Source organism: Mobula birostris, chromosome 14 (genome assembly GCF_030028105.1).
Source record: "Mobula birostris isolate sMobBir1 chromosome 14, sMobBir1.hap1, whole genome shotgun sequence".
Classification (NCBI taxonomy): domain Eukaryota; kingdom Metazoa; phylum Chordata; class Chondrichthyes; order Myliobatiformes; family Myliobatidae; genus Mobula; species Mobula birostris.
Genome location: NC_092383.1, coordinates 79166088 through 79180615, shown reverse-complemented (window position 1 = coordinate 79180615; position 14528 = coordinate 79166088). Strand labels below are relative to the sequence as shown.

The following is a 14528-nucleotide window of genomic DNA, read 5'->3' as shown; positions in this document are numbered from 1 at the left end:
CAAGAAAATAGAAAATCGAGCTTTTAAGTTATTTACCTTAAAAGTACTTTTTTTTTTATTTACTCTGTAGATGTTTAGCAATGGACCAGATCAGAGTCCACAACCCAAAGACTGACCAATGTCTTGTTGAACATGAAGGAGGCCAGACCAACATTGCTCAGATTGGTGTGGTTCCCTTTCAGACACTTTTTTTTAAAAAACAGATTAATAAAAGGAATACAGAAATGGCTTGTCCTGCTTAGACAAATTACAGAGAAACTCAGATGAAGGGGAAAGCGCAGGCTGTTAAGTTCTGGGACAACACACACACACACAAACACACACACAAAATGCTGGAGGAACTCTGCAGGTTGGGCAGCATCTATGGAGGGGAATTAGCAGTCGACGTCTCAGGTCGAGCCCCTTCATTAGGACTGGAAAGGGAGGAGAAAGAAGCCAGAATAAGATGGTGGGAATAGGGGAAGGAATACAGGCTGTCAGCTGATAGGAGAAGTGAGGGGGGAGGGGTGGCGAATGAAGTGAGAAGCCGGGAGGTGATAGGTGGGAAAGGTAAAGGGATGAAGAAGGAGGAATCTGATAGGAGAGGAGAAAGAGAAGGAGGAGAGGTGCCACAGCAAGGTGATGGCAGGTGAGGAGAAGAGAAGAGGTAAGAAGGAAACCAGAAGGGGAATGGGGAATGGAAAAAGAGTGGAGGGTGAGGAAGGAGAAAGAGGGGAGGGGGTGGGAGGGATGTTTTTATGTTCTAACAGCCAGACACTTGCGTCTACCCCTAAATCTGGTGACTGCTCGCAGGATTTCAGAGTGAAAATGTTGATTCAACTTGGTGTAAATGAAGGGGTTCACAGCAGCAGGAATGCAGGACAAAGCCATGGCAGGTGTCTGGATCTCCAGCAGCAATGGCATCTGTAAAGAAATAGTAGAGCGAACGTGGTTAGATTCACAGCTACTTGTTATTGCTTTCCCCCATACCAGCTTCTGGAAGCATTTGCCTCTATTCAAAGACCACATGTGGTGACGGATGCTACCGCCAGCCAGAGTGGGGATAATTGGACAATCCTCCAGTCAATCAAGCCTCATGACTAAGATGAATCATATACATATTTTATGGAAATATGCTACCATTTGCATCATCTGTATGTTGGCTTTTAGCGGCACCAATGTCCTTTCGACGCAGACTGGAAAACTGTTTCGCTGAACACCTACGCTCTGTCCACCAGAGAAAGCAAGATCTCCCAGTGGCCATACATTTTAATTCCACATCTCATTCCCATTCTGATATGTCTATCCATGCCTCCTCCACAGTCAAGATGAAGCCACACTGCTCCCCTCCCCCTTTCTTTCTCCCTAGGCCTCCCGTTCCATGATCCTCTCTCTTCTCCAGCCTCGTATCCCTTTTGCCAATCAACTTTCCAGCTCTTAGCTTCATCACCCACCACCCCCACCCCCCTGTCTTCTCCTATCATTTCCGATCTCCCCTTCCCCCTCCCACTTTCAAATCTCTTACCATTTCTTCTTTCAGTTAGTGCTGACGAAGGGTCTCTGCCCGAAACGTCAACTGTACTTCTTCCTATAGATGCTGCCTGGCCTGCTGCGTTCCACCAGCATTTTGTGTGTGTTGCTTGTCCTTTTGACTCACCACTTCAAAAATAGTGAATACTTCTGTTCCCAGCAAAGTCGATGATGTCACATTATTCTATGTTTTCCTCCATTCTCCAGGTGATCATCCCTTCATTCAGCTTCCATATACCTTCCTGAAGTTTCTTTGCATCCTCATACCAACTCGCGTTCTCACATTGTTCTGTATTATCAGAGGACTACACATAAAAGCAATGATGTGATGCTGAGGCTTTATAAAGCATTGGTCAGACCACACTTGGACTATTGTGAGCAGTTTTGAGTCCCCTTATCTATGAAAATATATGCTGGCATTGGAGAGGCTCCAGAAGAGGTTCACGAGAATAATTCCAGAAATCAAAGGGTTAACGTACGAGGAGCATTTGATGGCTCTGTGCCTGTACTCGCTGGAGCTTAGAAGTATGAGGAGAGATCTCATTGAAACCTATTGAATAATGAAGAGTGGATGGAAAAAGGATATTTCCTGTAGTGGGGGGAGTCTGGGACCAGAGGGCATAACCTCTGAATAGAGGGACATCCCTTTAAAACAGAGAAGAGGAGGAGGAATTTCTTTATCCAGAGGGTGGTGAACCTGTGGAATTCATTGTCACAGGCAGCTATGGAGGATAAGTCATTGGGTATTTGTAAAGTGAAGGTTGATAGAACATAGAACATAGAATAGTACAGCACAGTACAGGCCCTTCGGCCCACAATGTTGTGCCGACCCTCAAACCCTGCCTCCCACATAAGCCCCTGCCTTAAATTCCTCCATATACCTGTCTAGTAGTCTCTTAAACTTCACTAGTGTATCTGCCTCCACCACTGATTCAGGCAGTGCATTCCACGCACCAACCACTCTCTGAGTAAAAAACCTTCCTCTAATATCCCCCTTGAACTTCCCACCCCTTACCTTAAAGCCATGTCCTCTTGTATTGAGCAGTGGTGCCCTGGGAAAGAGGTGCTGGCTATCCACTCTATCTATTCCTCTTATTATCTTGTACACCTCTATCGTGTCTCCTCTCATTCTCCTTCTCTCCAAAGAGTAAAGCCCTAGCTCCCTTAATCTCTGATCATAATGCATACTCTCTAAACCAGGCAGCATCCTGGTAAATCTCCTCTGTACCCTTTCCAATGCTTCCACATCCTTCCTATAGTGAGACGACCAGAACTGGACACAGTACTCCAAGTGTGGCCTAACCAGAGTTTTGTAGAGCTGCATCATTACATCGCAACTCTTAAACTCTATCCCTCAACTTATGAAAGCTAACACCCCATAAGCTTTCTTAACTACCCTATCCACCTGTGAGGCAACTTTCAGGGATCTGTGGACGTGTACCCCCAGATCCCTCTGCTCCTCCACACTACCAAGTATCCTGCCATTTACTTTGTACTCTGCCTTGGAGTTTGTCCTTCCAAAGTGTACCACCTCATACTTCTCCGGGTTGAACTCCATCTGCCACTTCTCAGCCCACTTCAGCATCCTATCAATGTCTCTCTCCAATCTTTGACAATCCTCTACACTATCTACAGCACCACCAACCTTTGTGTCGTCTGCAAACTTGCCAACCCACCCTTCTACCCCCACATCCAGGTCGTTAATAAAAATCACAAAAAGTAGAGGTCCCAGAACAGATCCTTGTGGGACACCACTAGTCACAATCCTCCAATCTGAATGTACTCCCTCCACCACCACCCTCTGCCTTCTGCAGGCGAGCCAATTCTGAATCCACCTGGCCAGACTTCCCTGGATCCCATGCCTTCTGACTTTCTGAATAAGCCTACCGTGTGGAACCTTGTCAAATGCCTTACTAAAATCCATATAGATCACATCCACTGCAATACCCTCATGTATATGCCTGGTCACCTCCTCAAAGAATTCTATCAGGCTTGTTAGACACGATCTGCCCTAGGTTCTTGATTAGTAAGGATGTCAAACGTTACTGGGAGAAAACAGAAGAATAGGGGTGAGAAGGTTGATAAATCAGGCATTATGGAATCGCAGACTAGACTTGATGGGCCAAATGGCCTAATTCTGCTCCTATGTCTATGGCCTCATGGTCAAACTTGAAAATATTATATTCAGTGTGCTAGACAAATAATCGTTAGAGATTATGAATAAATGTAGCCCAAGCATTAACCCCTATGGTAACCCATTGGTCACTGTCTGATAACCAAACAGCTATTTATTTATACTTCAATTTTTATCTGTTAACCATCTCCCAACTTACACTATGTATAAAGCTCAGTTCATTTTCTCTAACTTGTTCAGAAATTTCTATGAGAGACCTCATTGAAGATCTTCTGAAAATCTAAATCCATCACGTCTACTGGAGCACACTCATAAATCCTCAGAAAGACCCCAATGGGTTAATCAAAGATGATTTATCTTTCATAAGTCCACGTTGGTTCTGCTCAATCATATCATTATTTTCTAAATGTCTTGATATCACTTCCTTTATTATGGATTCTACATTTCCCCAAAATCTAAAGTCAGTTTCAAAGTAATACATGAAACTAACCACGAGGTCAGTTAGTATCTTTGAAGTTATGGGTAAGCAAATTCTGGTCACAAGTGTAACAAGTAAGGTGGCTATAAGTAAAGGAAAAAGGGAGGGAGGGAGTGGGGATTTGAAAACAATCATTAAACACGCTAAGAAATTAGGAGTAATAACTTTAGTTAGATTGTATTTAGAGATTGTGGAACTTAAAATCAAGTTTGGACCATTTAAGATAAAAGTTAGAGTAACATGGTGGAAAACGAATTTGATGCATTAATAGGCTGAGATTAGGGAAGGCGGCACGTGGTTGAAAATAGCCGGTGCATTAGGCAGTGACTGTAGTGAGAAGAAACTGAGTTAATATTAGAGCAACACACATACGCAGAATGCTACAGGAACTCAACAGGCCAGGCAGCATCTGCGGAAAAGAGTAAACAGTTGACATTTCAGGATCCTCATTCCCTCTGATCCCAACTCTCAGCAACTTAAAACTAAATTGCTTCCTCACTTGCCTGCTATTGACAAGGAATCTTGGACTTGAAATATTAACTCTGATTATAATAACCTTTAATTATAATTACCTTTCATTGCCTAACTTGCTGATGCTTCTAGCAGCTGATTTTGTTTTTATTTCAGATTTCCAGTATGCTTTTAATAAGTGTAGCTTGGTTCAACTAAGCACTAAGACTCAGTATGTGCTTGTATGCTTCATTATTTGCAGTCTTAAATTATGAGTCTTCATCCTTAATTGATATGAATTTAAATTGCATAAAATGTCTAGGTATGTGTTTACAATCAAACCACAATGATTTTGGTGGAAACTGGAACTCAGGTATTGAGTTGGTTAAGCTAATTAATTGAAGTGTGAACAAATATGTATCTGCTATTTATTTAAATTATGTATGGTGTGAAATGTCTGGATGTAATAAATTTGACAGCCTAGATATTGAAGGAAAGAACGTAATTGGAGCCTGTTGAGTAGATACTGTTTAACCCCAATATAGCAGTTCAATCTTCCCAAAAATCAACTGCATTAACTCCATTTTAACACCAGAAATTTCACATGATTACCAAAGCAAGCCAAACAAAAACAGCAATCACATACCACTGTAGAGGGGGCAGAGCCAGATTTTACAAATAATGTCTTTATTATCGTAGCTGTTAGCTGCATTTCTTTACACCTGAGCTAATGACTTCAGAGTTCTGGTCATCACACTGCAGGAAGGCCCTGGGGAGGGTCCAGGGAAGGTTGACCAGGATATTGCCAGGATTGGAGAGTATTGACCGTAAGGAGAGGCTGGACAAACTTAAAGACAAGAGAAAATCTGCAGACGCTGGAAATCCAAGCAACACAAGCAAAATGCTGGAGGAACTCGGCAGGCCAGGCAGCACCTATGGAAAAGATTCCAGTTGGACAAACTTAGATCATTTCTACTGAAGTGTCAGAAGTTGAGGAGCAACTTGATATAAGTACTGTATAGAAAATTATGGGAAGCATAAGCAGGGCAGACAGATTTTTTCCCCTGTGATAAAGGTTGTCAAAAACAAGAGGGCATGGGCTTAATGTGAGAGGGGGATTTTTTTTATTTTACACAGAGGGTGATGTGCGTTTCCAGGAGAGGTGGTGAAAGCAGAATTGATACCAACGTTTCAGGCATTTAGAAACATGCAAATATTATTGATTTGTCACATATACATTGAATCATTCAGTGTAATACATCATTTTGTATCAAATCAAATCAGTGAGGATTGTGCTGGGCAGCCCAGCAAGTGTCACCATGTTTCTGGCACCAACAATTCACTAAACTTAACCAGGAATGTGGGAGGGCCTGAGAGAAACCTGCACGGTCATGGGAGAACGTATAAACTCCTTACAGGCAGTGGCGGGAATTGAACCCCAAACTTGCAGCCTCTATGCTACTATGCCACCCCAGACAGGGAAAGAAGGGAGTTACAATACAGTGCAAAAGTCTTAGGTGTATATAGCTAGGGTGCCTAAGACTTTTGCACAGTACTGCTGTAGTTTTGTGTATTGCATTTTACTGCTGCTGCTGCAAAAAAAGACAATTTTCATAACATATGTGATTGATGATAACCTCGATTCTGATATGGGTCTCTATTTGGACTGAGAGTGGGAAGGGGGCAGGGAGAGGGGAATCATGGTTGGGACAAGGGGAAGGGAGAGGAGAGGGAGCGGGAAGCATCAGCGAGACATTCTGTAATGATCAATAAACCAACTGTTTGGAATCAAATGACCTTGCTTGGTGACTCTGCACCAGTGTCTCCTCCCCACGACCACCCCCTCCCCGCATGTCCCAGGCACTCCTTCTCTGCCACCTGTCCCACAGCGCTCCACCCATGCCATTCCCATCTTTTGCTCCCACCAGATTTACAAACTCGCTCTCGTTCCACATTGTCGAATACAGTCATGTGCAAAAGCTCAGTTTATATATGTGTGCCTAAGACTTTTACACAGTACTGTAGACCATGGTCAGGCAGATGGGACTAGTTAGATTGGCATCATGGTTGGCACAGACATGATGGGTTGAAGGGCCTGCACCAGTTCTGTACTATAATGTTCTGATCATACATGACTGAAGGGCATCATTGACCCAATACACACACACAAGCTCTCTGAAAGACCTTGCCCAATCATCCCACCTCCCTACCTTTTCCCCATGCCTTTGCCATTGTTTAAAGTCCATAATCACTTACCGAACTTCGCAAAAACATGCTCAGCAGCAAAACAGTAACTAAAGGCATCCAGCACACCAGAAAGGTTAACATGATATAACCAAAGCGCTTGGCAAGTTTGCCTTCCATCTTTTTCTTGGCAGGCTCCCTGGATTTGCCGGTGAAGAGGCACACCGCTCCCATTATGTTGGGGGCATCAGCGTTGAGGGATGAGGATACACAATCATTCATCGAAATAGCTTGGCACTGAATGGCACAGGACGCCGTCGCCAACTGAAGACCGGGGCTGAGCTTAGCTTGTGAACATGGGGCTTCCACTGTTGTTGGCACCTTGATGGTTGTCTTCCGTTGCATGCTCTGCCCTTCTAGTCCTGGCAGGTGTTGGTCATGCCCTTTTGAAGAGGTGGGCATCAACCCCCTGTCAAAGACCCTTTTATTGTGCTGCCTCACCAGCACAAATATTCTCAAGTAGTGGCTGATTATCACGGACAAGCTGACAGTCCACCAAGGAACCAGGATATAGGTACCAAAAGGGTCCAAGTATTTCTGGGGGTCTATAAGTTGATGCCTGCATCTCACATACACAGGGGTGTCCTTGAACAAGGTGATGGTGAAAACTGATACAATAAGGCCCATGGACCAAATGATTGGGACCCACAGCTGGATCCTAACCTTCCTCTTGGCTATCTGCAATGGATTGGCGATGGCCCGGTAGCGTTCAACGCTGATGACCACGAGAGTAGCCAGCTGCACACAGCCGCTCAGAGAGTAGGTGAAAGGCTGCAGGAGACACGGCGTCTCGCCCAGGTCGGCGCGGCTGTTGCCCCAGACAGTGACCGCCAGGAGCGCGGGGATGTCCAGCACGCACTTAACGAAGTCGTTGGCCGCTAAATTGAACAGAAGCGCGTTGGTCGGTGTGCGCTGAGACCTGTCGGTGTAAACCAGGCGGCAGGCTAGCCCGTTCCCCAGCACCCCGATAAGGCACGTACAGCCCAGGATGAAAGAGCTGGCCGCCAGGGGAACGGAGTGGAGTGGAATATAAACGCCACAGCTGGTCTCGTTGCATCTTGCAGACAGAGCAACCGGCATCACTCCTTCTATAAAGTCTACAACTTCCTGACGAGTTTGCTTTGAAAGCCAGTGTCCAGATATTACCCACTAATGGCTATACGTAAACTAAACACTCACTCCCGCGCTGCAAGAAGCCAACCATCGCCTCATCACGCCGCAGTTTCTCTTCGATTCTGACGGACGGCAATTATTATAATAGTATCTTTCGGGATCAACTCCAATTCGTTATCGTTATATCTTTCCCGATAATCTCCAATTCGCTCCTGTCCGAGCCCACGCCAACACCTGCCCTTTATTTTACAATAACCCAAGCAAGAAGGGCCGCTGGGATTCTCCAGCAGTAGTTAGAAGTCGAAGTCTTTTAGACGAGTGGCGGAGAGTGAGATGTTCTTACTCGAGATAGCCCAGTTTTCATCTCCCAAACTAACTTTTCTCCAAAAGCGGTTAGATCCCGTGTGTTTTTTTGCGAGCAGTCTAAAATCATCGCAGTAGCGTTAGTTCGTCGGTAATCGTACCGAGACGACCAGAATGACAGCATAAGGACTGAGCCTGTTCTGTGAGCTGCACAATCAGTCCCTTTTCCCTCCCACCGTGCAAGTACATATTATATGTCCCTTCAGCTAATCAGAAGTTGTTCTTCTCGCTTTCTTCCTAAAACTAGTGCAAAAGCTAAGACCCTGGCTTTGACTGAACAGTTATCGTTGTGCATGACCCTCTGCAGAGCCTGAGAACAAACTGGGTCGACATTCCGAAGCGGTGCACACTGCACTGAGGGGAGAGCCAGATTTCAGGGAGTTGTTCTAAATTAGTCTCCCGCTGCACGTTAAGGTGGATGTATTGATTCACGTGCAACGAACGATCTGCTGCAGGGGCTCAGCATCTTCAAGGGGGAAGGAATAGTTCATTGATGCAGGGTTGCCAATTCCTTTGCCTCCCCCCCCCCCCCCCCACAGATGCTGCTCGATCCATCGATTTCTTCAGCAGATTGTTGAACCAGATTTCATCCCGGCCATCTCTTGTGTCGACCGGGTGGAATATGTGTTCACTTCCACTGGGAAATTATAGCCAGAATTCTAAGGAAGAGTGAATAGAGTAAAATACAACATTAAAACAAAGCAAACCACACGTTAGGTAGTAAACAAAATTGAGAACAATAGATGGTTTTACTTCTCTGCACTTCCAGGAAAAGCAAAGACTGGATGTGAAAGCTGGCAAGGAGAAGGTCAAAATACACCACAAACATTTGCATTTACTTTTCCGTTAAATAAAGTACTGTGCTGGATGGCGGTGATTCAGAATGTGCCTTGAAAATTGAGGTACTATACATATAAACATATATACTATACATAACAAGCTGCACTTGTTCTGATGGGATGTATCCTAGGTTGCTGCAGAAAGGAGGAAATTACGTTAAACCCGGCAGTAATCTTCCGGGCATCCATAGATTCGGGAATGTTGGCTGTCCAGTAGAAAATTTGCACCATTGTTCAAAAAAGATGGACACATTCCCGTAAACAGTATCAGAACCAGCATGGCCAGTCACTTGAACAAATGTTGCAGCTGTAGTAGGCTGCCGTCGATCCTGGGGGGATCATGGGTTTGCGCCTCTGGTGGACTACGTCCTATCCAGGGCACAAGCCTGGGCGGGAAGGTTTGAAGAACCGGCTGTTGCCTATGCAGTGGGTCGCCCCTCTCCGCGTCACTGATGTAGTCCAAGGGAAGGGCAAGCGCTGATAGAGCTTGACAGCAATGTCGTCGCAGAGGCTGCCAGAGTGAAGTTGCAGACATCAAACTGCCTTAGGGAACCCGGCTCCGGATTTCTTCCTCGGGGTTTACTTCCGAAGCCTTTCCCGCGGGTGGGTCTGGCCGCAAGGCAGCGGAGGTTTAAAATCAGAGTTTTCCCTGGCTAAATGCAACTCTTTGTAGATATTTTTGTAGTAACTAAGAGTTAATGAGGAAAATTTATTTTATGTATATTTCGACTTCCAAAACATATTATATAGGTGCCACATGATATGTTTGCCATCAGGCCTGACGCCCATGGTATATACAAGGATCTCTCTCTGTATAGTTAGAATATACGCCGTGGATGAGGAATCAATAGTAGTGAAACATTGTTTCTCTAGAGTAATTTAAAGTGGAATTCTTCAAGAGTTGGTAGAAGGACCATTGATTTTTTAAAATAAATAATGATTATTTTGACTGGTGCGTACAAGCCACAATTTTCATATTTCCAAATACGGTCATAAGACATGGGAGCAGAATTAGGTCCTTTATTCCAACGCTCTGTCGCCTGCCAATCTTCAGCTAAAACTTTGAACTGTGAGAATAGTAATAAATGGTGGAATTGGTGGATAGCTGGCAGGTGATTCCGAATTCTAAAAAAAAATGTTAATTACAATTAACAAATTACATTTTGGCAGAAAAAGATAACACAAGATAGCAGGCACAATGCAAAAAGAAAACAGAAAACAGATCTGAGGCTATAAACACATAGTTCATATACAGTGGTAGGACAGGTTGAGAATGTAGTTAAACAGTGCAAATATTATGCCAGTCTTTATAGTGTGAAATATGAAGATTAACACTTCATTAAAACAACTGGAGTAATGTGTCAAGTGCTCAGCATCACACTTTAGAAAAGTTGTGAAGGTTTTGGTGCAGAGGAGCAGAAAGATTTTCTAATTTTAGGGACAAAGGAATTTGGTTTTGTGGATAGACGGCAGCATCAGCTTTAACATCACTGCCATGTCATGAATTTTTTTGTTTTGCAGCAACAGTACATTGCAATAATAAAACTATAAATTACCATAATATTTAAAGGTTGTCATAACCTCAGGAAATGGGGATAAGCTCCCACTCCCTACTAAATGCTCCCACTGCTGTATGTCTCAAATAGCATTGACAACCGTGTCCAGCTCCTGGCCCTCATGTGTGGCTTAGCTCTGTACCAAACCCAGCGAAATCACCTTCCATGGTTGGCAGCTCATCTAGGAGGAAAACTGATCTCAAACTTCCACTGCCTCCTGGGGAAGACTTAAGGAGTAAACCTCGAGAAACTGTCACTGTTCTTTTCTATCAGTGAGGGGGTCGGGGATTGTTACATGTAGAAGATCTTTGATTGTTTTTGTGGATTTTTTCTGCTGTGGGTGGGGGAATTTGGTGTCTAAATTTTGTTTCTTTTTTTCATGCCAGTTGAAGGAGAGTTGATGTCTTTTCTTTCATCAACACCCATGGTCTTTCTGTATTTAATGGCTATCTGGAGTAGACAAATGTTGTATTATACATGCATACTTTGACAACAAAATGAACTCTTGAATCCTTGAGGACATTTCTAGAACTGGAGTCCCTTACAGAAATCCAATATTGACTTCAACACTGAGTGGTAATTCCTACCAAACTGTCACTAGTTGGTTAGCACAGGTACACCATAAGGCCTGGCCCCTTGCGAGGGTTCACCCTCATGAAAGATGGTCTGATGTCAGCCTTCAAGATATTTCACGGAGATTCGCACAGATATAGTTATATTCTCCCGTTCACAGTGTGCATCAGAATTGAGCTCATCTGGGACTGAAGCATCACAGCCATTCATTCATTCAGAAACAAGAGGACATCTGCAGATGCTGGAAATCCAAACAATACACAACAAAATGCTGGAGGAATTCAGCAGGCCAGGCAGCACCTATGGAAAAGAGTACAGTCAATGTTTCGAGTCAAACCCCTTCAGCAGGACTGAAGAGAAAAGGGTGAGGAGCAGAGTTAAAAGGAAGGGGGAGGGAGAAACACAAGGTGATAGGTGAAACTGGGAGCGGGAGGGGTGAAGTAAGCAGCTGGAAAGTTGACTGTGAAAGAGATACAGGGCTGGAGAGGGAGAGTCTAATAGGAGAGGACAGAAGGCCATGAAAGAAAGAGGGGGAGGAGCACCAGAGGGTGGCAATGGGCAGGCAAGGATTTAAGGTGAGAGAAGGAAAAGGGGAGGGGAGCCGCAGACATTACTGGAATTTCGAGAAATCGATGTTCGTGCCATCAGGTTGGAGGCTACCCAGGTGTTGGTCCTCTAACCTGAGTGTGGCCTCATCAATGACAGTGGAGAAGGCCATGGATGGACATATTGGAATGGGAATGGGAAGTGGAATTAAAACGGGTGGCCACTGGGAGATCCCACTTTTTCTGGTGGATGGGGCGTACGTGCTCAGCGAAATGGTCTCCTAATCTACATCAGGTCTCACTGATATTCAGGAGGCCACACTGGGAGCACTGGACACAGTGTATGACCCCAACAGACTCTAGGTGAAGTGTCACCTCACCTGGAAGGACAGTTTGGAGCCATTCATGTTTGGTTTCGCTTTGTAGGAAGTAATGGCCTACAAACCCTGCCAGAGCCATCATGCATTGGATTCCATCTCTAGCCTCGATTGGAATTTTTGTTTGCCCTTAAAATAGCCAAGTTAAAAAGTTGGTTCCCTACTTCGAGGAGGTTGTGGAGATCTGATAGAAGTCTCTATCACAAGCATTTAAACACAAAGAAGCTGGTCCCATTGGAGGGGGTCAAGAACGAGAAATACATAGAACAAAGGTAGTAGGCACAGAAACCACAAGAAAGAATTTTTTTTTTTTTTTCGGCAAATAGATCCAGAATGGTATTCACTATCAGAGATGGAAATTAGAGGAAGATTCAATTTTAGGGAGCTTGGTAGAAAGCTGAAAAGCAGGACCTCCAGGGCAGTAATCTCTGGATTGCTGCCTGTGTCCCCATGTCAATGAGGGCAAGAACAGGATGATTTTTCAGATGTATATGTGGCTGAGGAACTGGTGCAGGGCTTCAGAATTCTGGATAATTGGAACCTCCTCTGAGGAAGGTACTACTTGTACGAAAGGGTCGGGTTGCATCTGAACCTGGGTGGGACCAATATCCTTGCAAGCAGATTGGCTTGAGTTGTTCAGGAGCATTTAATGTGACAGGGAGATGGGAACCAGAGTGATAGGGCTGAGGATGGCATAGCTGCTTTACAAACAGAAGCAATGTGTAGTGAGACTGCTAGCAAGGAGAGGCTGATGACAGGGCAAAATTGCAGTCAACAGGGTGAGTTACAATGTAAAAAGGGGGACAAAGTCAACATGGGTGAATACAAGACAGAAGGTGTTATACTTGAATGCATGCAGTATCAGGAATAAAACATGAATTTGTAGCATTTGGTAGAGTGGCATGTGTGATGTTGTGAGCATCACTGAAACATGGCTGAAAGATTACAGCTGGGAGCTTAACATCTAAGGATACACATTGTATCAAAAGGACACACAGGTAGGCCAAGGGGATGGGGTAGCTCTGTTGGTAAAAAAAATGAAATCAAATCATTAGATGACATAGGATCAGAAGGTGTAAAATTGTTTTAGGTAGAGCTAGGAAACTGCGAGGGTATAAAGACCCTGATGGGAGTAATAAACAGACCTCCAAACAGTGGTAAATATGAGGTCTACAAACTACAATGGGAGATTTTAAATACATTAAATTCATAAGAACATGTTATGATAGTTACGGAGGATTTCAATGTGGAGGTAGATTGGGAAAATCATGTTGATACTGAATCCCAAGAATTTGTAGAATGCCTACGAGATGGCTTTTTGCCTCCTACCAATTAGCCAATGCTCTATCCTAGCACCTTTACTGTAATAACATGGTCTTTTAACTTGTTAAACCACCTTGTGTGGCACCTTGTCAAAGGCCTTCTGAAAATCAAAGTACCCAACATCCACCAATTCTCCTTTGTCTCTCCTGCTTATTATTTCTTCAAAGAATTCCAATAGATTTGTCAGGCAAGATTTTCCCCTCAAGGAAACCATGCTGACCATGGCCTATTTTATGATGTGCTCCAAGTACCCTGAAACCATATCTGTAACAATCGACTCCAACACCTTTCCTACCACTGAGGACAGACTAACTAGCCTACAATTTCCTTCCTTTGCTTCTTGTGGATTGGAATGACATTAGAAATTTTCCTGTTCTCCAGAACCATGCCAGAATCCAGTGATTCTTGAACGATTACTACTAATGCAGTCAGATAATTTTTAGATAAAGCTGATGTGGATTCAATAGGCAAACAGCCTGTGTTGTAAATATTAAGTGCCTTCACGATTAATGTGGCCTGTGGTGGCAGTGCTAACAAACCCTCTCACTGCAAACAATCACAGTGAGGAAATCTCTCAAAATATGCTTCAAGACAACATGAGAACCCATTGTTAACCCAGAGAACACACACCCCTAACCATCCACATAACCATGCCACACAATGGTTACACACTAATAGGACTTGATCAATATACTTCCAGTATTTTGCAAGAAGCAGATTTTCAACATGAACACGGCCTAGATGTTAATTCATTGGTGTGGTCAGAATTGTAGTAGCTCTCATGCCCCTCAAATTGATATTATGATCCTGACACAAACCATTTCATGAAAGATTTAAACTTCCTATATTTGACTAATCCATGGTACATTTTCTGGATAACGATTACCTGAACAAGTTCAACTTATCTGATAGGATCATAGAGTTATAGAAAAGTACAGCACAAAAACAGGCTCTTTGGCCCATCTCATCCATGACATATCATTTAAACTGCCTTCTGCCATCAACCTGCACTGGAACCATTGCC

At 44.0% G+C, this 14528-nt stretch overlaps 1 protein-coding gene across 1 annotated transcript; it reads right to left on the bottom strand.

Annotated features, from left to right (window-relative positions):
* Positions 1-735: 735 nt before the first annotated feature.
* Positions 736-7895, bottom strand: LOC140209528 (5-hydroxytryptamine receptor 1A-beta-like). The gene is made up of 2 exons (XM_072277790.1): positions 6828-7895; positions 736-903 (listed from the first exon to the last, which is right to left on the bottom strand). The coding sequence occupies exons 1-2, from the start codon at positions 7893-7895 to the stop codon at positions 736-738; spliced, it is 1236 nt and encodes a 411-aa protein (XP_072133891.1).
* Positions 7896-14528: the final 6633 nt, after the last annotated feature.

What these genes read in the sequence shown, in the direction of transcription:
- LOC140209528 (XM_072277790.1), bottom strand. Translation starts at nt 7,895, where the DNA reads ATGCCGGTTGCTCTGTCTGCAAGATGCAACGAGACCAGCTGTGGCGTT. An exon ending in GCATGTTTTTGCGAAGTTCG is followed by an intron (nt 904 to 6,827) that starts GTAAGTGATTAT and finishes ATTTCTTTACAG; the next exon opens with ATGCCATTGCTGCTGGAGAT.